The sequence below is a fragment of the Dermochelys coriacea genome, chromosome 22 (genome assembly GCF_009764565.3).
Source record: "Dermochelys coriacea isolate rDerCor1 chromosome 22, rDerCor1.pri.v4, whole genome shotgun sequence".
NCBI lineage: Eukaryota > Metazoa > Chordata > Testudines > Dermochelyidae > Dermochelys > Dermochelys coriacea.
The window spans coordinates 18,695,741-18,723,366 of NC_050089.1; the positions used below are offsets into that span (position 1 = coordinate 18,695,741).

General features: G+C 48.4%; 1 protein-coding gene and 2 long non-coding RNA genes across 13 annotated transcripts in view; 2 read left to right on the plus strand and 1 right to left on the minus strand.

The window, feature by feature from the left end:
- C2CD2L (C2CD2 like) overlaps positions 1-13,758 on the plus strand; it is a 37,870-nt gene extending 24,112 nt beyond the window's left edge. For 6 of the 11 annotated variants that reach the window (XM_038381008.2, XM_038380999.2, XM_043500921.1 and 3 more), the window contains 3 exons: positions 2,090-2,223; positions 3,018-3,300; positions 8,626-13,758. In XM_038381008.2, coding sequence (XP_038236936.1) covers positions 2,090-2,223; positions 3,018-3,300; positions 8,626-8,849 — 641 coding nt within the window. In that variant the 3' untranslated portion in view covers positions 8,850-13,758. Of the gene's footprint in view, positions 1-2,089; positions 2,224-3,017; positions 3,301-4,477; positions 7,433-8,625 lie in introns of those variants that run through there. The other 5 variants (XM_043500925.1, XM_043500924.1, XM_043500923.1 and 2 more) reach the window with 2 other exon arrangements.
- Positions 825-27,253, minus strand: LOC122457204. Its single transcript, XR_006276638.1, has 5 exons — positions 27,243-27,253; positions 18,138-18,144; positions 17,822-17,833; positions 5,031-5,037; positions 825-963 (listed from the first exon to the last, which is right to left on the minus strand). It is a non-coding gene; the product is annotated as an uncharacterized LOC122457204 (long non-coding RNA).
- LOC119846831 overlaps positions 15,368-27,626 on the plus strand; it is a 30,228-nt gene continuing 17,969 nt past the window's right edge. Inside the window, exons 1-3 of the long non-coding RNA XR_006276637.1 lie at positions 15,368-16,105; positions 17,240-17,357; positions 23,416-24,621. This is a non-coding gene — a long non-coding RNA (uncharacterized LOC119846831). The remainder of the gene's footprint in view (positions 16,106-17,239; positions 17,358-23,415; positions 24,622-27,626) is intronic.

Here is a 27,626-nt window from a genome sequence, read left to right on the forward strand (position 1 = left end):
CATTGTCATGCGGCGCAGCTCATGGCTACAAGTCTTGGGCCTCCCCCTGGAGGTCCTACAGACTATACAGGACCTGCCCTTTGATGGTGTGGGTCTCTTCACTGAATAGACAGACTCTAAGCTCCATAGACTCAAGGACTCTAGAGCAGGGGTGGGCAAACATTTTGGCCTGAGGGCCACATCTGGAAATAGAAATTGTATGGCGGGCCATGAATGCTCCCAAACTGGGGTTGGGGTGCAGGGGGGGTGAGGGTTCTGGGGTAGGGCCAGCAATGAGGAGTTCAGGGTGTGGGAAGGGGCTCCGGGCGAAGGAGTATAGTGTGGGGGGGAGGGGAGAGGAGGGATGAGCGCTCCGGCTAGGGGCGTAGTCTCTGGGGTGGGGCTGGGGATGAGGGATTTGAGGTGCAGGAGGGTGCTCCGGGCTAGGATCAAGGAGTGTGGAGGGTAGGAGGGGGATCGGGGCTGGGGGCACGAGGAGAGGCTATGGGGGTGCAGGCTCCAGGCCATGCTTACCTCAAGCAGCTCCCGGAAGCAGCCGCCATGTCCCCACTCCGGCTCCTATGCAAAACCGCTGCGCACTGCCCTGTCTGCAGGTGCCACCCCTGCAACTCCAATTGGCCACCGTTCCCGGCCAATGGGAGCTGTGTGGACAGCGGCAGCATGCAGAGCAGAGTCCCCTAGCTGCCCCTACATGTAGGAGCTGGAGCGGGGCCATGCCGCTGCTTCTGGGAGCCGTTTGGAGCAGCCCCTAACCCTCCTTCCTAGCTGGAGCAGCAGAGCAGGGCCTTGCAGCTGCTTCTGGGAGCCATGTGGAACAGCTCCCGACTCCGCTCCCCAGCTGGAGCGCCACAGCACCAGAGTGGGACAAGCCCCAGACCCCACTCCCCAGAGGGAGCTCGAGAACTGGCTTAAAATGACTGGCGGGCCGGATCCGACCCATGGGATGTAGTTTGCCCACCCCTGCTGTAGAGGGACTTTGAAGTCCTTGGGGTTTCATATGCCGGCCCCGCAAAGGAAGCATTTCAAGCCTTAGCATCTGCTTCTGCCCCTCTCAGCCGAGGAAAGACTATAACAGGAGGCGGGGTAGGAGTAACAGGAGAAGGCTTCCACAGTCCTCCTTTACCCAGGGCCAAGGCTCGGCGAGACAGTCGCCGGCTCCTAAGAATTTTCTCTACGAACAAGTCCATTCCAAGATCCACTTGCCTCCCCTTTGTCAGAGTATCTGGCAAGAAAGAACTGAAGAGGTGGTGGGTTAGCAAGGACTTGTATTCACTGCCATAATGGTGCCACTCCAGGGAGCTTCACAACTGACCTGACGGGCACCACTAGGGGAAAAACCTTCTGATGATGACGCACACAGCGCACACACACCTACTGGGAATGAACATGAGCAACACATCTCGAAGAACCAGAGTTACGATAGGTAGGTAACTTTTTTTCATCTCGGCAGGGCCTGACTTTAGTTCAGGCTTTAGACCTTACAGCAAGCCCCTCATACAGGCCTCATGTCTCAGGCTCTATTTCTACTACACTCCCTAATTTCCTTCCAGACACTGTGTCATCAATCTTGTATGTTTGTAAGGCATCTCATCCCAAAGTGCTTCACGGGTTGTATACACATGGATAGTTTCTTATCTCTGAAATGGAACACACCAGCTGTTTAACAGTATAAAACAAATCTTCACGACAGTTTAGGACAGGAAGTGAAGCAGAATCTCGTATCCATTTGAAACTGCATGGTGGATTTAAGCAGGCAAAGTGCAATTACCAGAGTCAGTTATTTGTGCCAGGACACAAGCAACCAAACACCTAATAATTTACAAAAAGTTCTAGGGGAACTTTGATGCCCATGAGTGGCTGGGACTATGAATTTTTAAGTTTTTCAATTCAGCTGTCTACTCTTCCAAGACTTCCTTCTCCCGCATCATGCAGGTCATTGAGGAAAGGCTGTGGTAACTCCTCTTCTTGGGCCTGTTTCACTCACTCACTCACTCGGTCCACTAGTAATGCATCTCAGTCTGGAGATGACTTATCTCTGCTCAGGAGTGCTGCAATTATGTCCAGGGGTTGTTTCCTCTTTTGTGTTCAGGGGACAGTCACATGTCCAATGGCTTGGATCCTGTGGCCGAGACAGCAATCAGGCAGTTGACTGAAACGAATAACAAATCTGCCAAGAAGACCCCAACAAAACGCAGCACACTTATCATCTCTGGAGTTTCCAAGGTAACTGGTGATCTGGTACCTCTTCCCCGAAGTTGTGTACTGAGGGTTAATAGGGCTATGGGTGTCATGATGCTTGGCCCTGCCGGGGATCTCGTATAAGAAGAAATCTGTTTGTGATGAATAATGACCTGCGGTCATGTAGTATCACCCCACAAAGGATCTCAAAGCACATTGCCATCACTGAAATGCAGCTGTCTTCGGGGGTTCAATAGGTCACAGCAGTAGGATAGGAAGTTAGTGAAGATGATGCAGTGTCCAATTGAATCTTCATGGGGGATTTAGAGAGGGGGAATGGGATTTCATCAGATGTCCCTGGCTGGAGGACAGAGGAGGAGGAGGAGGAGGAGGAGGAAGAGAACGAGAACCATGCTGTGCTATGAGTTCCATGCACTTCAAATTTATCTCGCCAAATAATGGCAACTATACAAACATACACTCTCCTAGCAGTACGCTGGGGCATTGGCTCCTCTGAGGAAACAGAACTTGAAGGCTTGAGCATCAAAACATGGGGTTTCACAGTTCTTAAGAACATGCGCAAAGCCCATCCGTCCTGAGCCTCAGAGTCCCACCTGATGTTCCTCTCATGGGGCAGTTTAGTGTTTTGAAATAGAACTGTGTAGCTTCTCCTCTCCATCCAGGCCCAAGAAGCTCATTTTCCTCCTAGATGGGAGAATTAGTAAGAGTGGCTTGGGCTCTTTATTTTTAAGGAGGGGAGGAGATGGCCCAATGGAGACGAAGGTAATTTGTGAACTTTAACTCTCAACTTCTGTCTTTGACCTTTGCATCCCCTTCAGGTACCAATTGCCCAAGATGAAATGGCACTTTCTCTTGGTTATGCTGCATCTATGGAGGCCACCGTGCATGGATATTCCATAATGGCAGGCATGTGCGACCACCCCCAGAGCTCCACTGAGCCATCTCAGCTGCTGGAAGCATCATTCTCAGGACAGAGAGCTAGTCAGGAGCTGGATGAGACAACACGATCAGACATCTCTGAGAGACCTTCTGTGGAGGATGTGGAATCTGAAACTGGCTCCACAGGAGCCCTCGAGACCAGGAGCTTAAAAGACCATAAAGGTGAGGCTGAATGAGCAATGTTCAGCACAGCAGGGCCTGGGGGATGACATGATAGTCTCACACTTTGGCAGTGCAACATTCTTCCTCTAGCGTCCGACGTGTAGATCACGTCAATTTTACGCGTGTTCTGTGTTACTGATTTTGTAATGGGGAGCGGGAGGGAAATGTTCTGAATGAGTAGTTGCAGCTACTTCCATAAGGGTTTTGGGTTTTGTTTTGTTTTTTTTTTTTTAAGGCAGTCACTTCTTGTGAGCAAATCAAGGTGAACGGTGTACTATAATTCATGCTGCTAGCTAGGAGATCTTGCTAATTACTCAACTGAGTAAGTGAGCAGGATACATTACAAAACACCAGAAAAGTATAGTGTAATTTTTAAGACTAACTCACTAGTAAGTATTCTGCAGGTATAGCTCAAATTACAAAGACTGTCTCATGGGGGACCTTGCTATAGCGCAGGGGTGGCTAACCTGTGGCTCCAGAGCCACATGTGGCTCTTCAGAAGTTAATATGCGATTCCTTGTATAGGCACCAACTCCAGGGATGGAGCTACAGGCGCCAACATTCCAGTGTGCCGGGGGTGCTCACTGCTCAACCCATGGCTCTGCCACAGGCCCTGCCCCCACTCCACCCCTTCCTGTCCCCTCCCCTGAGCCTGCTATGCCCTCACTCCTCCAAGCCTCCTGCATGCCACAAAACAGCTGATCGGGAGGCGTGGGGAGGCACTGATCAGCTGGGCTGCCAGTGGGCAGGAGGCGCTGGGAGTGGGGTGGGGAAGCTGCCGACGTATTACTGTGGCTCTTTGGCAATGTATATTTGTAAATTCTGGTTCCTTCTCAGGCTCAGGTTGGCCACCCCTGCTATAGTGTCTTTTCAAGCTTTGATGAGAGTTGGAGCTGGTGTTGGGTGTATGTGGTGGTAGGTGTATGTATGTGAATTATGGGATGAAGGTTCTGCTGTAGTTAAGGTAAAAGAACCAAACACTTCTGCCTAGGCTAAATATTGATTAGTGGTCTGCAAACGAGGCAGGAAAATTGCGCTGGAGCCCCATTTTAAACGTAAGAAAATGGTCCTGAACTCATCCCTAACTTCCCCAGACCCATTGTCATGGATGTAAAACTAATGAGCTGAAATTCAGCAAAATATGAACTATGGAAAAGTGGTGTGTTTTTTGTTTTAGAAGAGAATCTTGCCCCCATATCGATGAGCCTGAGAGATAAAGGTGCATTGTGGTCACTAGCAAAGAGCTAGCTCCAGTAATCACCAATAAGGAAATGGAGACAAAAGGGTGAAAAAGATAAGGAAGAAATGGCATGCTAAATCATTGAGCTGATCTCTTCCCCACTCCCCCTTGCTCAGAGGTAGGCTAGTGCAGAGGTTCTCAACCAGGGGTTCGGGGCCCCCTGGAGGGCCACGAGAAGGTTTCAGGGCATCCACCAAACAGGGCCTATGAGAGACTTTCTGGAGCCCAGGGCAGAAAGCCGAAGCCCCACCACATGGGGCTGAAGCCCGAGGCCCTGAACCCTACCACCTTGGGCTGAAGATGAAACCTGAGGAACTTAGCTTTGCGGGAGCCCCCTGTGATGTGTGGTCCTGGGCAATTGCTCTACTTGCTACTCCCTAATGCTGGCCCTGGCTTTTATGTGCAAAAAAATAGTTGTTGTGGCACAGGTGGGCCGTGGAGATTTTTATAGCATGTTGGGAGGGGGGCCAGAAAGAAAAAAGTTGAGAACCCCTGGGCTATGTTGGTGTAGGTCAGTGCCTATGTTGGTGACCCCTTTTACACAGCAAGCCTATGAGTGTGACCCCCCCCACTTATAAATTAAAAACACTTTTTTTTAATATTTTTAACACTATATTATAAACGCTGGAAGCAAAGTGGGGTTTGGGGGGTGGAGGCTGACAGCTCGCAACCCCCACATAATAACTTCGTGACCCCGTGAAGGGTCACGACTTGCGTTCCCTCTAGGCTGTGCGGTTGGGTGGCCGCCGAGGAGTGATTCAAAGGCCATGCACTTGATTAGCACAGCCGTGCATATCTGGCGGTGTGTCTTCAGGAGCCCCTCGCCATGTTGCTCCTGCAGCTGCTCTTGGGACCCTCCTGCTGGTTGTGCAGAGCGGGAGGTGAGGGCGGTGCTGATGTCAGGGTGTCCCCCCCCCCCACCCCCACCCCCGTACCCTATCTCCTCAGAGAAGGGAGAGGGGACAGCCTGGCTGAGAACATGGAACAGGAGAGAGCTGTTGGGTCTGAGGTCTGAACCAGCCTTCCCAGTGAGTGAGTGCCTTAGAGACAACACACAGTCTGAGACTTCCCCAGCAGCCAGCACTGTCGGTCGGTCTGTCTCTCTTCACTCCCCCCTTCTGCCCATGTACCCCATCTCCACAGAGCAAGGGAGGGGAGACGGGGCTTAGGACAGAGAAGAAGAGCATTCAGTGAGTATCTTTAAAGAGACAGTGCACAGTGTCTCTCGGAAACTTCCCCAGCGCACAGCGCGCGCACACTCTTTCACACTCGCCTCCAAACACATACTTATGTTGATGATGATGTTATCGTTACTTCTTTATACTTCCTGCAATGTGCACAAATTCTCTGTAATTTTATTCTTTCAAAGTGTGTTGTTTTAGTTTTTTGACTGGTCTCTGCATTTCGTAATTTTTATTTCTCTTACGCTTAATTCTTTGAGGAGTGATTTCTAAAATGCCTAACCTGTCGGGGCTGGAGTAATTATCCCAATGGTAACTTTTTAAAAATATATACTATATCTAGGTTTTTTGTTTCTACGGTTGGTGCACATCCACACATCTTGGTGCACATAACAAAATTTATTATGCACATGAATGGAAAAAATTAGAGGGAACATTGGTCACAACCCCCAGTTTGAGAAGAGCCAGGGAAGAATCCACCTAGCTCCCCAAACCCATCATTGGAGCTGATCTGGCCCCTAGGGTTGGGGCTGACTGATGGAAAGACTTGGATGCCCTGCTGTTCTCTCTGAGACTGGATCCCTTTGGGACCAGAGCTTTATTCTTATTCTCTCTGGACTTTTGGCTTCTCAGGTCATATTATGGAGTAGGGTGATCAGATAGCAAGTGTGAAAAATTGGGGGACTTCTTTTCAGGGGTGGGGGTATATAGTCACATATACAAGACAAAACCCCTAATATCAAGACCATCTTGATGTTATCGGGATGTTTGGTCACCCTAGGAGGAGTAATGTCTTTCTCCCAAATGCCAACAAAATACATGTCACTCAGAATAGCTTGTGTGCAGATCTTGATAACATGATCCTCCCTCTCATTCCTTAAATGTTTTGTGATACTAGCAAAATAGCTAATGCTTTCAATATTTAAATATCAAAAGTATTGTCTGAGGTCACCCTTTTGACAATAGTAGGGCAGTTCACATTTCTCTGAGGTATTGTCCGAGACTCTGTGTAGATACAGACATTGCTTCATCAGTCACACATTTTCAAGTTCCTCTCTGCAACATTGAAAATCTTTGCTACCAATTTAGCCCAGGTCTACACCAGGAAATTAGATCAATATAACTAGGGTCACTTAGAAATGTGAAAAATCCACATCCTTGGGCTTGTCTACGCTACCGGCTGGATCGACGGGCAGCAGTTGATCCAGTGGGGGTCGATTTTATCATGTCTCGTATAGACGTGATAAATAGACCACTGATCACTCCAGCATTGACTCCGGTACTCCACCTCAACAAGAAGCGCAAGGGGAATCGATGGGAGAGCATCGACACACCACTGTGAAGTCACTGCGGTAAGTAGATCTAAGTACGTCGACTTCAGCTACATTATTTACGTAGCTGAAGTTGCAAAACTTCTCCCCTCCTCCCCCCGTGTAGTGTAGACCAGCCCCTTGAGTGAAACAGCAATACCAGTCTAACCCCCTGGCAAAGACAACACTAAGCTGATGGGATAATTCTTCTGTCGACATAGCTACCACCTCTTGGAGGTAGAGTACCTACACTGACGGGAGAAACTCTTCTGTAGACATAGCGTATTCACTGAAGTGCTGCAGCATTTGAAGTGTAGACCTGCCATTACTTAAAAATCTGAGTGTCAGTTGTTGGCTCTGTGTGTGTGTGTGTGTGTGTTCTCAGTGTATGCTATCCCAGCTCTGCGCAGGTAGCTAACACAACAGACCTCGATCAAACTGCCCAAAAAGACCACAGACTCTGTTCCATAGCAAAGGCGCCTAGCCAGGTTTATTGTTAATGAAGGACCACTAACGCATGTATGCTCATTACAATGGACCAGCTCAGTGAATGGCGGGATTTGCCATTCCCCTCTCGGCCAGACAAAGCCATCCCTTCTGAGACCACTCTTTATACACTGATACAAACAAGTTAAATATTGCCCTTCTGACATGGTTAATTACTACCCTTTACCTTGTACATGTTGGTAAGATCAAAGCATCTCTGTCCATCACTGCTGTCGTCCTGACCTTATCTTTAAGAGGGCCAGTGTGTCCCTTTACCGTCTTCGGGGAATGTGTTTACACCATATCTTGGTATTGGGGTGTTCTGGCATTAACTTTCTGGAATGTGTTTTGTTTACATGAATACTTAGTGGCATGGAGTGCTTGTGTTTTTGCAGTACCAGCCCTATTTTTGCCAAGGTTCTGTGAACTTGCAAATAGGCATGTTTTGTAACAGCACCTGACTTCTGCTTATAGCTGGAATCTTGCAAACTTTGCTTTATTTCAGCAGGGTCTGACTTCAGTTCAGGCCTTAGATCTTACACCAGGCACTTATACCAGGCCTCATGTCTCGGGCTCTCCTTTCTACTACACTGAGATTGTGCAAAACAAGAAGGCAGTCTTTAAAAAGTTCTGGATCACTGACCCTCCCCAATTCAAATCTAGGCCATCTGTTCCATCCCAGGTATGGAGAAGGGGTATGGCACCAATTACCACAAGACCAAGCTGAATGGAAGAACTTCCAGAGAGGGGCAAGATCTGCCTTGCATGTTTGGAAGCTCAAGGATAGTAGGAAATAGGTGACTAGTACCTAGCTAAGTTGCAACTCTTCTGCTGGCCTGTGAATGTGTCATTCTTTCTCCAGAGAGGAGACTTTGTAGTCTAGTGGTTAGAGCAGAGGACTAACTTCAGAGTCCCTGGTTTTAGTCACAGCTCAGGCACTGACTCTCTGCATGTCCCTTTTCTGTTGTACTTCATAAACCTGTAAAATGGGATTGATGATGGTCCTTCACAGGAAGATGTCTGAAAAGCACGTAACCATTTTGTTGAAAGCTCCCAAGACAGGGCATTGTTATGTCTGTCTTCCTCTTCATTTTGTCTCTTTCTCCAGTCAGCTTTCTCCGGAGCGGCACCAAGCTCATCTTCCGGCGGAAGAACAAGCAGAAGGAAGCAGGCCTGAGCCAGTCGCATGATGACCTGTCCAGTGCCAGCACCAGCTCTGCCACCAGGAAGAAAGCCAGCAGCATCTCCCGGCGCCTCATTAAGCGCTTCTCCTTTAAGTCTAAGTCAAAACCCAAGGCCAACGGCAGCACGACATCAATGGGCGAGAACTAAGGCTGGGATGAAAAATTGCATTGAAGCCCCTTTGTCACTGTGTCTTTCCCACCCCAGGTATCTGCGAACTACAATCCAATTCCTTCCTCCCTCAGCTGAGGGAGACACCTCACCTCCCCTGGTCCTTTATATTGGTTGAGGAGGTAAGGGAGTTATGAACCCAAAACTTAGGTTGATTATCCACCCTGTTTCTGCCTCTTACGGATATCATGACCCATTTGCACTTACAGAAGCCCTGATAGCTTGCTAAGCAGTCATTCTGACTTCTCTAGGCACTGGTGGAATGACTCCATGTCCTCCTGATTGCCTTGCACCTTTGACTTCTCCAAATGACCTCTTAGAAAGGGGACGGGGCCTCCGAGGTGTCTGCTCCAGGGTTAAGACTTAGCTCCTTTGTTCCTGAAATCTTTAACTATATGACAAAAGAAACCCTTGACTAACTTTTTTGGGGAAAAGGGGTTAATCTATGGAAGATCAGGGCTCCTCCACTGTACTTCTGCATGGTACAAAGTTCATGGTCTGACTGAGGAGTAACACCTGTTCGCTGCAGGGGAAAGAGTAACTCCATAAACCAGTTATGCTATTTGAACAGTGCCCCCCGTTTTGTAGAGAATGTTGCGGATTTTTCTTTTAAATGAAAGGACTTTCCAGAAGAAGGGAACACTAGGTGAGACTCTGCAAGACAACTGGGTCCTTTCAAAAGTCATCTTATTATCACTACAGCAGCAGCTGCTAGCAGGACATGAGGCTCCCTCTATTGCCAGGGTGTTATAGAAAGATGAACTGATCCATAGATGTAGCTCCCCCAAATGTGATATCCACCACATTTAGCTGTCTGGACCGGCAGCTAGTCTTTGTACATATGGTCTCCTTTCCCTACAGAGATGGCTGGGGACACTGGAGGAGCAGATGTTGTTATTTGGCCTTGTAGAATGCAAGGTCCTTGCACTGTGCACAGCTGTTGTGGTCCATGGGTGCTCTACTCTGAAGACAAACATGATGCTCGGAAAATGAGGGATAGATTTGTGCTGGAGGAGTGTTTGCTATGTAGCTTGAAGTTCATTTTAGTGGCCCACATGCCCCATTCTTTATTTGAAAGAATAAAGGTAAAGTCCTCCACAGAAAAGATTTGACTTGTTAAAATGGATCTTTCCCTAGTGGCTCCTGATGGCACTGACGACGATGACGACTCCTCCAAATCTGATTCTGAATACGTATCTTTCTTTCAAGTAATATGAATGTCCTCAATTTGTCTTGTATTGGCAGAGGAAATGATGCTAAGAAATGCAGAGGCCTTCAACTTCATTGCATGGAAAAGAATCAAGTAGACAGGCAGACTTTGCCCTGAATGTGGCAGGGGTTAGAAGCTTCAGAATGTACTTTTTATTTAAAACAAGGGGAAGGGGCAGCTTGTATGTTGAAAAAATTACTCCTGGGTGATTGCAGAACAATTACTAGGTTTTGTTAAAATTACAGATGAAGTCCCGTCTATAGGAAAATCCTTGAACAGTGATCGTGGGGCACATCAAAAGACTAGAAGGGGGTTAGCAGGGTATAATTGTGAAGAGTTTAGGGCCAGGAACTATTCATGTTTCTGGGCTCAGGGCAGCACTAGGTTCTGGATAGGATCCAGAGTACACAGCTATGATTTGAAAGCTAATGAGTGGGGCACTTAAGTTAGAGGTGCTCTTTAGCATTGTCCCGCTCACCCCAGCTAGACTAGGGTGTGTACAGTATAAAACAATTGGTCCAGTTTGCTGACCAGTAGCCTCCTCTTTCCCCAGCTTTTGGTCCTGAACAGTCTGTTCAGTCTCAACATCCTTTCTATTTTTCTCCCTTTTCCTTCCTTGCTGAGAAACCATCATGCTTATGCCACTCCTTCCCACTCATTATCGGCCCACAGCACCTGCTATCTGTCACTGAAACATGAGCTCCTTGATGGAGACTGTGGCAAGATCTCAATTGGGGCATGTTGGCAGTTTTGGAGCACTCATAGAAAGATGTACAACCCACTTTTCTGTCACAGCTCACCTTCCTCTGTGGTCTCAAAGCTGTAGGCTTTCCTGACTGGAAATCCTCCATCTGCCTCGTTCTTAGTTTTGTTTGTTTTTGTTTCTCTCAACTTTTGGGAGGTAGTTTGAGGCTAAAAGTGGTTAATGTTCTGAGGTCAGACGACATCAGTATTTCTCCAGTAGCTACCTGTGAAACCCTTCCAGGGACACTATAGCAGCTTCCCTGGAAGGCTGAACATAGTAAAATACCCATGTTTGAGGTTAGACTGAACATAAACTATGAGCTGAACATGACTTTAAGCAACTTCTGAGCTGCAACTTAACTGTTTCATAAGTTTGATTTGAGCTTAAATTCTTCTTAAACAACAAATGGAATGGGCTGTCTCTGCTGGAGAGTACCTGGCTGTGAAAATGCCAGTGCAGCTCATTGTATGCTTCTTCAGATGTAAAAATCCAGACACTTCAGTACACCCAGACAGCCCCTTGCAGATGGCTGCAGGGCATGGTGGATGTCTCCTTAGTAGGGTTAAACTAGGAGTCACGTCTTTACTTTCTTATGAACTTTTATTTAAATTATCTGATAATTAGGTGATCACATTCTTAGAGCAGGGTTGCTCCGTTTTATCGTCTTGGTTAAATGACACATTCCGCTCCTTTCTGCATCTTCACATTTGTACTCAGTAATTTTTCATGTGTAGCTGCTACCATGCACGAGCTGTAGATTGTGAGACTTTTGCCCATGCCTTTTTGTGTACTTCTGGTTACTTGATATATGAGGAATGGTGATGCTTCCACCTCACAATTAGGTGGGATTAGGTCAAGTAACTGAGCTACTTTTAGCATACTTACAGGTGAAAGAGGCCATGTACGTCTTTAGCATCCAAACACTTCTAGAATTTGATGTGTTTAAGAAGCAGGTCTTACAGGATTTTATTTTCAAAACTGATCCTTAAGTCTTAAAAGATCTAACTTTTTCTTTCTCTACTTGTACTTATTGCTTTGAAATGTTTGCTGTGTAAACTATCTTTCACAGAGGCTGCAGTACCCTCAATGGGTTGTTTATTCCCTCAACCACTTGACTGCTCATCTTGGTGCTATCACAGTAATTGTGGTATAACCACCTGGATCCATAAGGATGAAGATTATTTTGCACTTTTTAGATTAAAGCTGCAGAGCATCTCCTTAAAGGGTCACTGGGGTTAAACACTTACATTTAATAAAAACTGGTTCTTTACCAAATATCAGTGTTTTGATGTGCGTGGGAGGAAAATTTAATGTAACGTTTTAGGGTTTGCTTTTTTTCTTTTGGAAGAATTGCACTCTTTTGGCATATCTGATGTGCATATAGTGCAACATTCTGCTGGCCATTTGAGAACCAAAAAGTGAAAGTGATTCTAAACAAAATGAAACTGCAGTGTCATTGCCTAGCCTGACGCTAATGCAAAAAAAATACACAATGCAAATGAATGTCAGTGTCTAATATGACGGTAATAACACACAGCTAATGAAATTCATTTTAAAATAGCTTTTAATTTGAATATCCTTTTCTAATTGGCTGGCAGGGCTGTTTTTAAGCCTATAGATGAAAAATTAAAGTCCATTTTCTGTCCTCAGTCTACAGGCAATCCCATCTGAAGTCAATAGAAACTGCATGCATAGATAAGGAATGCTGTGCAGCTTTAAATGTTAAGGGACACACACATACAGGCTTAAATACAACAGGCAGTGTTATGGAGATCTCTCTTTTGAAGGCTATTTCAAAAAGCTGCATGTTAATGGAACCAAGTTTTTTGTGTTTGGGGGTGGGGGGTGGCTATGATATGAACTGATTGAAAAGGAGCGGTATAATCAGTAGGTCTGATTACTAGCCTTTACAGACTTTGTGGTGTTCCTATACTGGCAATCCTCCCCATTCCCATAGGCATTTCTTGTAATGTGGTATGTTTTTAAAAAAGAGAGAGAGAGAGGAAAAAAAACTGTACTTCTTACAAATATCTGTTGAATTCAGTCAGATGAGTAAAGGTAATGGAAGGGGGACTACATCCAGGCAGAGAATGGGACAAATAACAGTGTGGTGAAGCTGTGGATACTGAAAAGTTGTAAACAAGCCTCTGCAAATTGTTCACTCTTTACTCAGCTAAGTTAATTGCTTCTTTTCAAATTAAAATATGCATGTACATATATACAGCATATTCTCGTGTGTGTGTGTGTGTGTGTGTGTGTGTATGGAAGTTTTCTTCTATTTCCTCTGAGTTAATCATTACTTAGAGACTTGTTTCCTGTGAAAACATTTTTCTTTGGGTTAGATTTCAAATCCATAGAGCTGGGGGCTTGTGGGCAACTAGCAAGCTAGTCTGATCCCAGATGAGACAGCAACTGTAACTTAGATCGTATTTGTTCCTTTCAGCTGTCTTTTTTTTTTTTCTTCCCTTCCTGTACATAACAAATATACAGTGAAAGTGTCATAGCTTTCGTAGCAGAGATTCAGTGAAACCCCTGATTTAAAAATAAAATAAAATAAGCTGGTGTATACCCTGTGATATTGTAGCTCCTTTACATGAGTGCCCCTCAGCCCAGGACTCCTTTCACAGGTATCTGCTTGCTTTGCTCACTTGTACAGGTGCTGGAGCCAACACCCACACTGAGCCTGAGCTAGTGCCCCACATTTGTGCTCTTTTGTACTTTGATGCCTTCTTTGTGGGTGGATTATTTTAACCCCAGATTTCAATGCAAAGAAAAATAGGAAGTGTTTAGCTATTTAAGAGATTCAAGTACAATGATTTTATTTAAAGATCAAACTAATGAAATTCTTCACCTTTGTAAATGTTTGACTTCCATTGCTGTGTAATGGCCTGAACTTGTTAACTTATTAAACTAAATGCGAGTTATAAACAGTATCTTGTGTCCTCACCTCACATGTCTTGGAGTTTGTTGAAAAGGTTTGAATAGCCAGAAATCAAAAAACAAACAAACCCCAATTGTTACACTTAACAGCTTATGGAATTTTCAATATACTGTAGTAGTGGAATAATAGTTAATGAGAGGTGAAGCCTTCAGCAGTTGCTGTGTGACTAGACTAGTCCTATCAGTCCATCTCTTCTGTAATATACCACTTTTCAGAGAGAAGCAAGCGGTGGGGGGAATGCACCCATACAAGTTTGTGGTGTGGGTGATGTAACACTCCAGCAGCATTAGTTGCCTCCGTGAAATAGCTCTGTTCCTTCTTTACTTTCTCTGGTGTATACCTTGTGCTCTTGGCTCTTCCTTTCCACCTGCCTCTGCAATAGCTTTGGTAGACATTTTAACCTGTAAAGTGATGCAACTCATTAGACCTCCCTGTATGGAAATTTAATTCTGCTTGATATAGGATGTAGCCTATGCTGAGACATGTTTTTTATTTCTAATCTAGTGTCCCATATCCTGTATCAAGTCTATATAGGATACATTGTGTCTTTGATTCCACTAATACCGTAGCTCTCAAACTTTTTTACCGGTGACCACTTTCAAGCCTTTGAGTGCAACCCCCCCCCTTAAATATATTAAAAAAAAAGTGTTTTTAAATTTATAACACCATTATAAATGCTGGAACCAAAGCAGGGTGTGGGGTGGAGGGTGACAGCTCGTAACCCCCAATGTAACCACCTCGCAAAACCCTGTGGGATCCTGACCATTAGTTTGAGAACCCCTGCCCTAATACTAAGGTAAAGAATCCTACACTTCCAGCATGGTTATGGTTGTTATACATAATAAATGGTACTCTTAATTTTTGTATAGTGGTTTTCCACATATGTGCCCTTCATTGCTGTGGAGAAAAAAAAATAGAAAACTAGCCTCCTGTAGGGTGTGCAGGCCTCCAGCAGCTACGTGACCTTATGTAAAAATGTTTTATATAGTGATGGCTATATAGCAAAAGCCACTTGCGCATCATGCAACAACAAATTGGTCCTAGAAAACCTATGAACAATGCTACATATTCTTGAGCCTCATCCAGTGGCCCATTATCTTTAAACTGACAACTTAATGTATGAATAGATAGGAAAAAAGTGCTGTATAAAAAGTAATATTGTTATCCCCTGGAACATGGAGAGAGGAAAGAGGAAGGATATATGGGGTGGGAACATTCATGAACAACTGAAGGGAATGGGGGATAATTTAGAGCATCTAAGGAGCTGTCTATTGGGGGAGCATGAGAAGAATAGTTTAGGGAGTGTTAAGGAGACACACACACCTAGAGATATTTGCAAGAGCAGGTATGGTGGCAGAGTGGAGAAGGTTGCAAATGGAGATGGCTAAGATGAGTTGAGGGTAGCACATAGGAAAATGATTAAGGGAATCCCTCCGTTCCTATTTTGGGATATGAGCTCAGGAAGATTAGTGGTGGAGGAGGGAGCTATTTAGTACAGCAGATGAAGGGAAGAGGGCACTTGGATGTGTATGTGGAGACACATTAAAAAGGTTCAGCAGGGGTACATGAGGGAGACTTGGTTACGGAAGGTTTGAAGGGGGACTTTTTTTAGGGGGAGCATGCAGGGATGAGTATAAGGTGCTGACAGAGACTTGTAAGGGGGAGAAGTTTGCAAAAGTACTCAGCAGGGACTTGCTTTTGGGTGAGCAGACAGGGAGAAGTTTGGAGTTTGCAGTAACCCGCTGGGACAAGAATATGTACGGTTGGTGTTAGGGATGCAGTCAGAGATGGGGAGAAGACAAGCATGTAGTTTTAGGGGGAATGCATGTGGGAGACTCTGGATGTGCAGAGGTGTAGTTTCAAGGAATATGAGCAAATGGTGTAGAGTAAAGGGGATGTGTTTGTATTTGTAGGGAGAATCGTGGAAAGGTGATTGGAGTAACACACAAGGGGCCTGTTGTAGGGAAAGGATGCAAAGTAATTAGTGAAAAGAAAAGGAGTACTTGTGGCACCTTAGAGCCTAACAAATTTATTAGAGCATAAGCTTTGAGCAGCCTAATCAATGACTGTTAGCCTATATCTCCCATCAGCCAGGGCGGGCCCCAGGGCACCATGGGAGACATAGTATCCGCTGGCCTCTAGCTGCCATGGGTCATAGCAGAGCCCAGCCGGCCGGGATTTTCCCTTTCCGGGGCGGGGCCCGTGCGAGGCCGCCCGCGGGAGACGGTCGGAGGCAGCGGGCGGTGCGGGAAGGAGCAGTTAGGGGCTGGGAGACTGAAGACCTGAGATGCCGTGTTGAGAGTCCCTGATCTGGATCCTAGTGCAGAAGTCTGGCCCAGGTCCGTGGGAGTGACAGAGTGGGGTGATCTGTCTGGGGACTGATAATACCCGGGCTAGGGGGAAACTCTATAGAGCGGGGGGGACAAACTACAGCCTGCGGCCAGATCTGGCCCGGGGATTTCCACCCCTGTGGCGCCGCGGGCCACCTGCCACTCCTAGAAGCGGCCTCTGGGAGAGGAGGGGGACGGAGGGCTCCGCGTGCTGCCCTCGCCACCCACCATGGGAACCGCGACCAATGGGAACTTCGGGGGAGCTGCCTGCAGGCCAGGGCAGAGCAGGAGCTCTCTGTGCCGTGGTGCCGGCCGCTTCTGGGAGCAGCGCGGGGCCAGGGCAGGCAGGCAGGGAACCTGGTGTGTGGTGCTGCCACCCCGGAGCCGCGCCAGGTAAGCGGCACTGGGCCTGAGCCTGCACCCAAGCCCCTGCCCTGAGCTCCCTCCTGCACCCTAGCCTCCTGCACCCCAATCCTCTCCTGCACCCCTCTTGCACCCTAGCCCCCTGCCTCATTCCTCCTGCACCCCAACCCCCTGCCCTGAGCCCCCAGCTGCACCCCAACCCCCTGCTGCACCCTAGCCCCCTGCCCCAAGCCCCCTGCCTCACTCCTCCTGCACCCCACTCCCTACCAGAACCCTCTTGCACTCCTGCCTGCACCCCTGCCCTGAGCCCCCTTGAACACCCTGCACCCCTCCTTGCCCCAACCCCTTGCCCTGAGCCCCTTCCTGCCCCCCAACACCCTGCACTCCCTCCTGCACCCCAACCCCTTGCCCTAGCCCTACATTCCTGGCCCTGCATGCAATTTACCCACCCAACTGTGGCCCTTGAGCCAAAAAGTTTGCCCACCCCTATTCTGGGGTGTTTGCTGTCATCAGTGAGACTGTGCCGGCTTGGGCAGGTGCTTTCTGATGAAGAATGCTCTATGTTAAATAAAATTACCCTGTGACAAACAGCGGCATTTGGCTCTTTTCTTAAAGTGTGAAATAGCAACCAGGGGTCACTGCCCAAATTGGGGGGGGGGCGAGGGATGGATGGACGGACACACGTGGCACTGTCCCACCTGTGACACCCCAACACCTTGAGTTCCTAAATCCTTGTACCTGCCATCACTCGTTAATGGTGCCTCCCTCCACTCCTTGCAGCAATCCAAGCTGGAGAAAGCTGACTTGCTGGAGATCACAGTGTAGCACATGGAGAGCCTGCAACAGAGCAACATCCTGGGTAATGACTCCCTGGCACCCTGTAGTCTCCCATGGACTGGTGAGGATCCATCTTGGGGGAGGGTCTGTCTGCCCCAATGCCACCCAGAGGGAGGGTCCACACTTCCTGTCAGGCTCAGTGGGATGCACTCTCTTGTCCCCCGTAGTCTCCTATGGGTCATATAGGATCTGTCTGCCCCAGGGATGGTCCATGCCATGCTGAGGAGAGTTCATGCTGCCTGCTAGGCTCAAGGTGTCACTCCTCTCCCATCTTCATGGAGACTTGGGAAGATTCTTGTTGCTGTAATGGGATCCCAGAGCAAGAGTGGCTGATTGGGTGTCTTCAGGGCTATGGGGTCTGGGCCCCAGAGGTGTGAACTCAGTCATGGCTTCAGGCTCAAGAGAAAAGGGGCTGAGACTAGAGATGCCCAGAGATGCACTGTCACCCTACAGCTCCAGTACTGCTGCACCCAAAAGCCTCACTCAGGTCTGGGCCTAATTGGAGGCCCTACCTCCTCCCCTAACCCCTGCATTTCCCTCCTCCTGGCCCGGTTGGAGGCTGGAGCTGGGCAGTGGGGGGTGACTGATGTGCTGGCTGGTGCCATGGTATGGGCAACTGGGGTGGTCCCTTGTCTCCTCCTTCTGCTGCTGCTTTTTGTCCTGGGGCTGTGGCTGCCCCTCAGCTTCCTGCCACCCATTGTCTGCTTGCAGCCCCCAAGAGCTGCCCAGGTAGGGTAACCTGGCTCTCACAGAGCCCTCAGGGAGCATCAACCATGGGCGGCAGGGCCCAGGAGCCTGGGGCAGAGTGGGTCTGTTTGGGTTGCTGTGGGGCACCCTGAACCCTCTGTCTGCTCTGGGCGGCGCATACAATTGTGTGGGGACTTCTGCGATGCTGCTGGTGGTGGTACTGTCGTCAGAGCTGGGTGGCCAGAGAGCTATCCAGTTGGGCTAATGAAAAGTGTGCGTCTCCCATGGAGGAGCAGTGGCACCCAGTGGCCAGTCTAGGTACTGCACAGAGCGTAGTGTTTTCCATGGAGTAGCAGTAACACCAGGTGGCCAGTTGGAGTAATGCACAGAGTATGCATCCGATGAAGAGAGCTGTAGCTCTCGAAAGCTTATGCTCAAATAAATGTGTTAGTCTCTAAGGTGCCACAAGTACTCCTTTTCTTTTTGCAAACAGACTAACACAGCTGCTACTCTGAAACCTGCACAGAGTGCGTTTCCTTTGCAGCAACAGTGACACCCAGTGGTCAGGCAGGGTAATGCACTGAGCACATTTCTTTGGAGCAGCAGCGACATCCTGTGGTCACTCAGGGTAATGCACAGAAGGTGGTTCCCTTGGACCAGCAGTGGCACCCAGTGGCGAATCGGGGTAATGCTCGGGAGTGGGGGGGAGGGGGTGTCTCCCACGGAGGAGCAGTGACACCTGGTGGCCAATTGGGGTAATGCACAAAAGGTGTTTTCATTGGAGCAGCAGTGGCACCCAGTGGCCTGTCGGGGTAATGCAGAGTGTCCCGCTGGTGTGGCATCAGCCTCTTGCCGTTTGGTGGATAGGTGGCGGGTGAGGTGGGCTAGAGAAAAAAAAATTGGGGAGGTGTTCCCCCTTCATCACCTGGCTCCACTCCTCATGGTGACCATGCCTCTGCTCCTTGTTAAAGGCCAGCTCATCTCCTCTCCCCCCTGGCCAGGGTTTACAGTAATATAACCTTTATTAAAATAAAATAGTAAACAGGATATACTCCAAGTCCATCTAAATAATCTAAATCTGTCCAAATTTTAGTATTAAATCCGAAATCCTCTTAAATATCCCATCAGAAACCAAAAATCTAAAGCAACGTTTGAAACTGCGAACAATGCTTAATTTAAAACCCAAACATTAAGAAAAGCTATTTTGTTTAAAAAAAACCCATATATATATAATAAAACCCTATATGCTATAAATAATCAAAAAAAGTGTGCTACAGCACAATGATAAAATAACAAAATAAATAAGTCCTACTCTTAAAACCACCTATAAAGCAATTGAATAGCTGAATACTGGCCAAAACTGTATAAAAATATGCAGAACTATGCCAAAACTGGTATGCATGTCAGACATTCGAATCCTGTAAACGTCAATTAAAAAAACAAACAAACCAAAACTAGGGTTACCATAGGTCCGTATTTTCCCAGACATGTCTGGCTTTTGGTTCTTAAATCGCCGTCCTGGAGGAATTTTTAAATATTTTAAAATGTCCAGGATTTGCCATTATTATTTCCCCAAAGAAGAGTTGATCATTCAAGAAAGAAAGTGAATGTTGATCACTTGAGAGAGTGCCTGCTTTCCCCCCCCCCCCCCCAGCTGCCACCGCTTGTGCCGTGAAACAGCTCTTTCGCATGGCTGGGAGGGAGGGGGAAGAGGGGAGCAAGACGTGCTCAGGGGAGGAAGCAGGGCTTGGGTGGGAATTTGGGGAAGGGGTCAAATGGGGCAGGGTGGGGGCAGAGTTGGGATGGGGACTTTGGGGAAGGGGTGGAGTTGGGGTGGGGTCGGGGGCAAGAGCAAATACCACCCCCTGTGGAGTGTCCTTTTTTTTGAAAATGGTAACCCTACCAAAACAATAAACCAAACAGTCAGTCTTAAACAAACCTTGCACATAAGCGAAATTAAACCTATACCAACATTGGAACAAACTGTGTAATTTTCTAATTCTAACTTCTTGTTTCACCCAGGAGGGAAAGTGTTTTGTAGCCCCAGTAACCGTGCTATCACGACAGCATTGCTTTCACTAAATAAGATTGTTACCAAATATAAATTGCCTTTAAAATTGTCTAACAGAAATTCTAATTGTATCTTTGCAATAATATCCCAAGTATGCAGCCGCATTCCTCAACTGCTAACCCAGGTGAGTAAGTGACATTCATCCGCTAGAATCCCACATGGTTGATGCATTTGTGAACCTGGGGCCTGAAGCTGACGCGAGAAAGGTACGGGAGCGAGCCCTGCTGGAGAGCAGGGAGAATTGACTGAGCGAGGTCTCTGGCGGCAGGCTCCCGCTGGAGAGCACGGAGAGTTGATTGAGCGCGGCAGGATCTTATTTGCATATTAAAAGCCGGCAGTTTGGGGTAAAATTTGAGCAAGTTTTGGGGTTGGGACCCATATTTTTTAATGTAACTTATTGCAAGCCTGCCTGGGCAGAGCCTGCCACTGGCTGGGAGTATGGTCACCCTGACTTTGAAGCCCGTTGCCCGATATGGGGAACGCGTGCTGAGCGCTTTAAACAGGACAGAGAGAAAAGCTTTCGGAAATTAGGTGGCGTTTTAAAATGATGTTTCTAGCGGGTTTAGAGACTGCGTCGCTCTCCTTTTTGCTCTGAAATGTTCTGTGGATGGGGTGTCTTGAGGGCTACAATTGCCCGCGGCCTATGCGCGCTGTCGTGATGCGGCCCGTGGGGCAGCAGGTGCGCGTGCGGCAGTTCTGAGATTGGAGAAACAGCATCGGGCCGGTTAGCGTCAAAGAGCCGCTACGTGACGGGGGCTGGGCGCTCGCTGTCTCGCGCTTTGAGCACAGCCGCGCTGCCGGCCTGCCCGGCGTTTTCTAAACGCTGATCTCCCATTGGGCCTGGTGAGGTGACGTTTTCCTGAAAGCTGATCTCCCATAGGGCCCTCACTAAGTGACGTTTTCTGACAGAGCTAATCTCCTATTGGGCCGTCACTAGGTGACGTTTTCTGAAAGCAATGTGGGGCGGAGCCATTATGGCCTTGTGCGGTCGGAACTCGGCGGGCGCCCGCGAGAAGGAGCTCGAGGCCGAGCGGCGCTGATTCCGGCCGCCTGGGCGGAGGAACGGAGACCAGAGCAGCGGGCGCTGCCGTCCTGCCTGGCGAAAAGCCGCAGGGCCCGTGGGTGTTCACAGGTCGCGTCCGTTTGCGCGCGGGGGGTTTTCCGGCAGCCAATGGGCTGTCGCTAGGGGATGTTTTCTGACCGAGGTGGCAGCCAATGGGCTGTCATTGCCTGGGGGCGGAGATCGCTGCAGGTGCCGCGGCTTAGAAGCATCTCGAAGCCCCGGGACCGGTTGGAGTCGCAGACCGGAAGGCGGGAAATCGCCAGGCTGGAGCGCGCAGCCGCAGGTCCATGGCCGCAGACGCTGGGGTGGGAGCGGAGGCTCTGCTCGCGGCGGGCGTGGGATGTTTGTAGCTGCAGTATCCGTTTCGGTGCTTGTGAGCGAAGTCCCAGGAACCGGGCAGCCTGTAAGAAGCAGGATTCCTCGGGGGTTTGCGCTGTTGTTGCAAAGCGTGGGAGTGGGGAACTGGGCTCTGGGTTAGAGCGGTGTCAGGCTTAGAGGGATTGGGTTTGGAGTTAGAGGATTGGGCAGCGGTTTTGCTTAAGGGGTTTAGGGTTGGGGACCAGGTTATAGGGTAAAAGTTAGCAATTTTTGGTTCAAGTTGGGTTCCGGGTAGAGGGTGGGGTTTAGATTTTGGGGGGAGGGTTTGGCCAGCAGACGCATAGAAATATGGGTGGCAATGGGGTGCCAACCAATAGTATTTATCAGTAGTGGTTTTTAGGTCGTTCTAGTGTCAGTAGCATCCTAGAGAGGGGGTAGGGTCATATTTGCTACAAGGGGCTAAAATGTTGGGAAAGGGGGTTGCATGTTGACCCGTCATTGTTAAGGCTAAGATTTCTCTTTTATTTTTAATAAAAGTCATGAATGTGTGGGCACCCCATGGGTGCTCCGGGGCTGGAGCACCCACGGGGAAAAATGGCTGGGTGCTCTGCACCCACTGGCATCTCTGCACCTCCCCCTCCCTCCAGCTCACCTCGGCCTCTGTTCCTCTGCCTCCTACCTTGAGTGCTGCCGGGATTTGAAGAGGGATCCAAGAAGGGCGGGGAGGGGGGGAAGGCAACATCCACTGGGGTCGACAAAAGTTGGCGCCTATGCATTGATGGACCTATACTCCATGAATTCATCAAGTTTTTTTGAACCCTGTTATAGTCTTGGCCTTCACAACATTCCTCCGCCACATGTGGCAGCTGGGTGCTCTGGCATCCGCCCATGGTGGCTGGGAGCTATGGGGTCCATCTGTGGTGGCATGAGGCTGTGGCTTTTCCCACCACCCATGGTGACTGGGAACTCCAGGGTCTGCCTGCAGTGGCTGGGAGCTGGGGGCTCCCTCTGTTGCCTGCAGCAACTCAGGACTGCCTGGGGTCTGCTTGCAGCAGCTAGGAGCTATAAGGTCTATCTGCAGTGGCATGGGCTTGTGGGGGCTCCCCTGCCACCCATGGCTGCTGAGAGCTCCAGAAGCTGCTGGGTTTAGTTGCAATGATGCGGGGCTGCAGGGTCCTCAAGCCATCAATGGCTATTTGGAACTTCTGGGTCCACTTGCAGTGGCTGCGAGCTCTGGGGTCCACTTGCAGTGGCTGGGAGCTGCAGGATCCATACGTAGTGGTGTGGGCCTGTGGGGGCTCCCCCACTACCCATGGCTACTGGTAGCTCCAGGGTCTGCCTGTTGGAGCTGTGGGGTTCCCACGCTGTCTGCAGCAGGTGAAGCTGTGGGGCCCTGCCCACAGTGGCTGGGCACTCCTGTGTCCCTCTGCCACTTGTAGGAAGTGGGAGCTACGGGGTCCTCCTGTGATGGCTGGGAGCTGCGGGGTTTGCCTGCTGTGGGAGCTGTGTCCCATCCAGCATTTGAAGTCCCTCCACCACATGCAGCAGCTGGGAGCTACAGGGGTGTATCTGCAATGGCATGGGTCTACCTGCCATCTGTGGCTGCTGGGAATTCCAAGGTCTTCCTGTTGCCCAGCTGCCTGCAGTGGCTGAGGGCTGCCTGTGGCAGCTGGGAGCTCCAGGGTCTTCCTGTCACATGTGGTGGCTGGGAGCTCTGGGAGGCCCCCAGGGCTCACAGTAGCTAGGTGATGTGGGGTCCATCTGTTGTGGCATGGGCCTGTGGGAGCGCCCGTGGCTGCAGGGGGCTCCTGCTGCCACCAGTGGCTGATACCTATGGGGCCCCCACCAGCTGACTATTCCAATCTCGCAGCTCCAGGGCTGAGGTGGAAAATTACATGAGATCTCTGGAAGTCATGAATTCTGTGATCTCTGTGACATAATCTTAATCATTGTTGACTCTCTCTCTCTCTCTTAATCTAGGTCTGCTCTGGTGTGGATGAGACAGGGAAAAAGAAGCTCACACCCCAGCACACGTTTCGGCAGTGATGGCTCTTGGGTTATTTGCTTTGCTTGCAGAGGACTTGTCCAGGCCAGTGGAGCAGCCCAGCCAGATCAGGAGCTGGAAGAATAGGACCTGAGCAGCCCGGACATCCAACTTGACAGGAGCTGAGGAGCCCAAGAGTTCTGTCTGGTGATGGAGGAGGAACAGCTGTGTATTTTGCTGAAATGATGTCTCTACCCAGTGTCTGAGTAACAGGGTGCCTCCCTGACAGCAGAGAGACGCTTCTTGTTTGCATGGGTCCTGGGGAGGTTGGAGCCCTGCATTTGGCTGTTAATGGGCAAGGAGTATCACCCTGCTCCTCAAGACTGAATGTGAAGGAGGAAAACCTACCTGCAACTAGGGACACTCTGTTATTCCTCGTCTGTCCTTCCAAGTCCCTGGGTGCGAGTCACTGGACATACTATCAAGTACAGCCAAATAAAATCATCTTCTGGTCCTTCAGAGGACCTGAGCATCCTGGCCGGGCTTGGGATGGGATGGGGGTAGGGAGAGACCTGCAGGACTGTAGTCCCTTACCAGAGCTGATCACTTCAAGTGCTGGCTAGGCTGGAGGGGACATGAGTAGGGGGCTCCAGGAAGCAAAAGCCAGGTGATCTGACTGCCCGTATCTGTCCTCCACATGCCAGTGCTGGCCTACGTTCTCTTTTCAGTTTCTAATGATATTGGGCAGATGAGAGAATGACCAACCTGGAGGAGAGACCAGGAGAAGGAGCAGCCACCGTGAGCCCATTCAGCGGGATGAAAACCAGACAGCGAGCTGTGGAGTAGGTCCAAATGGAAATTTGCTTAAGCTAAGTATTGAAAGAGTGTTGAAAACACTTTTGTCTATGGAGAGAAACATGTTATGTTAGCATAGGGTGGGGTCTATGAGAAAAAAGTCCTTGAACCTAAGTGGGGCATGTGAAAGTTTGGGGGAGCCCTGGCTTCCCACTCAGAGAGTTGTCATGGCCTGGGAAGGAAAAGTATTAGTTTTCCTGAATTATGGTTCTCTTCCAGGAGGGCAAATTGCCTGCAATCAGAGATGCTCAGGCCTCAACTCTCTGCCTTCCACATCACTGGGTGTGAATAACTGGTCACTACACTCTGGTCCTTGTCTGCACTGACTCTAGCTTCCTTCAGAGGACGTGAGTATTCTGGTTAGGTACAGACCTCTTTGGGATAAAGGCAAGGGGAAGGGACAGTAGTCTGCTGTGCAGTGTGGTTGCTTTGGGTGCAGGAGCAGCTTCTTCAGTTAGCCATTACCGTCTCGAGGGGTGTAGGAAAAATTCCTCTGGAATAGCAAGAGCCAGAGCTAAATACCATTGCTGTCTCTGCCACTAACTTTTTCTTACTGAGTTGTGCTTTCTGCAAGGAAACGCTTGTGGAGGATTAATTCAGCTTCATCCTGAGGTGGAGAGCAAAACTAGCCTAGCCTCAAGACAGATGACAGGCAAGACAAGTGGGGAGCAAAGCAGCTGTTCTTGTCACTAAGATAAGTGTCTCCTAAAGGCTATGGTGACAGCCCGGACGACTACAGAGAATTCTTCCATTTTGGCTGGGGCTAATTTCCAATAAAAGGTTCCCAATTAGCTGGGGGGGCAGATGGAGAATTTCTCTATCTTGAGAAAAGAAAAGGAGTACTTGTGGCACCTTAGAGACTAACAAATTTATTAGAGCATAAGCTTTCGTGAGCTACAGCTCAGACTAACACGGCTGCTACTCTGAAATCTATCTTGAGAGCTGCCGATCTTCCGTGGCAACATCTAATGTGTATTTCTAGTGCAGCTCCCCACTGGGCCCTGATATCTCATGGGAGTTGTAGTCTTCTCTGGCTTGTATTTCTAGATTGTGGTGACCTGGGCACTGCTTGGTGCAGCCTAATATATGTTCAGTGATTGGTCAGTAGGGCGTTTTGGGGTTTTCTTATTTTTATTTTTGGTCATTTTGGTTTTGCAAAGACCCCAGTGAGGCCTAAAAATTTGTTCCCTCCAGGCTCCTCCTATCCCATCCCTGTTGGATCAGCCTGGTCCCCAGTAGGAAAAATTAACTTAATCAATATTTGACTTTAAGTTAAATTTTGTGTGATGGCTATAGTAGAACCTCTAGAGTTACGAACACCAGAGTTACATACTGACATGTCAAACACGCCTCATTTGGAACAGGAAATATGTAATCGGGCAGCAACAGAGATAACAAAAGGGTGGGGGGAACCAAATAGAGTACAGTGGTGTATAAAACATCAACTTTTTTTAAAAAAAAAAAAAGATTTGACAAGGTAAGGAAATTGTTTCTGTGCTTGTTTTTATTTAAATTAAGATAGTTAAAAGCAGCATTTTTCTTCTGCATAGTAAAGTTTTAAAGCTGTATTCAATCTATGTTCAGTTGTAAACTTTTGAAAGAACACACATAATGTTTTGTTCAGAGTTATGAACAACCTTCATTCCTGGGATGTTTGTAATGCTGAGATTCTACTGTAATTGCTGGTGATGGTCTGGTGCCTGCAAACATTCACAGGATATGTATCTAATTTTACATATATGCATAAGTGCCTGCAGGATTAGAGCCAGTCCCTCTGTTTTTTCCACCGAATGCATCCAATGAAGTGAGCTGTAACTCACGAAAGCTTATGCTCTAATAAATTTTAGTCTCTAAGGTGCCACAAGTACTCCTTTTCTTTTTGCGAATACAGACTAACACGGCTGCTACTCTGAAATCCATTGACTCAGTTACATAAAGGACAGATCTTTGCTCCAAAGTTAGACTTTCTCTTCAAGCTCATTTGTAAAAACTCCCGTTTATAAAGTCTGCAGTATAAACAAGTTTTCCAGTGAAATGTTGTTAAATTAATATTTGATGCTTTTAAGAGCAGCAAGAGCAGTAACCTTGAAAATGTGAGGAGTGACATTCGCTGCCCCAATGAGGGTCGTGTTATGTTATAAGTCAGGTTACATTAGCTGCTCTGGAGGGTTTTTAATGCAGAGATATTTTCTGTCTCGTTTCTCCCTTTACTAATGGTTCCTAACTGTAAGGGACTGCGGAAGACTTTGTTACGGCCTAGCCAGGGAACTTCCGCTTTCTCGAGCCGAGAGGTTACTGTGGGACATAGATAGCTGCTTCATTATTGTGGGATATATATATAGTTCTTGAAGGACACAGCTGCTTTGTTATTGCAGAATATAGATAGGTCTTGAAGGACACAGCTGCTTTGCATGGCCCTTCGCCAGGTAGCGGAAAGCCCCCCTTTGAAAAGTACCTAATTCTATATTCATGAGCTGTTTTTGTGTAATGCTTATTAACGCTGACTGTCTACCCCTCCGTTGGATTCCGTCCCAGGCAGAGCTCTGGTGTGCTGGGTTCCCCGCCTTCGTGACTGCAACGCTGGGAGTCCCCGTTGCGGGTGGGTCACTAACCTTCAGTAAAGCCAGTAACTCTCAGCTGTGTGTAAGTCTCATTTTTCTTAGAGTACTCCTGCCGGACCTGTGGTGCTTCGAGCACCGTGGCCCAGAACTCTAACCTTCTGTTAGATCACTGTGCAGTGGCAGTCCAAAAAGTATCTCAGGGCCTTTCATTATGTACCACAGTTAGCAGTTATACACCTTTTGTATATGAGCTCCTTCAGAACTCTTGGGTGAATACCATCAGATCCTGGTGACTTATTACTATTTAATTAATCAATTTGTTCCAAAACATCCTCTATTGACACCTCAGTCTGGGGGAGTTCCTCAGATTTGTCACCTAGCAGGAATGGCTCAGATGAGGGTGTGACAGGTTGGGGTCACAGAAATCCCCTTGGGACTGATACCTGATGTTCTGGGACTACCTCTGAGCCTGTTTTCCCTGGCAGCTTGGGACTTCAGTATCCTGCCTTGTTGTGCCAGACACACTAGCCTGCCGCAAACACAGACCCAGGTCTCAACCATGTCCCCCAAAAGCTGCTGGCTTAACTGAAAACAGCTTAAGAAGTGCTCCTGTCTCTAGTGCTCCTGTCACCCAATTCCCAATGGGATCCAAACCCCAAATAAATCCATTTTACTCTGTATAAAGCTTATACAGGGTAAACTCATAAATTGTTCTCCCTCTATAACACTGATAGAGAGATGCACAGCTGTTTGCTCCCCCAGGAATTAATTACTTGCTCTGGGCTAAATAA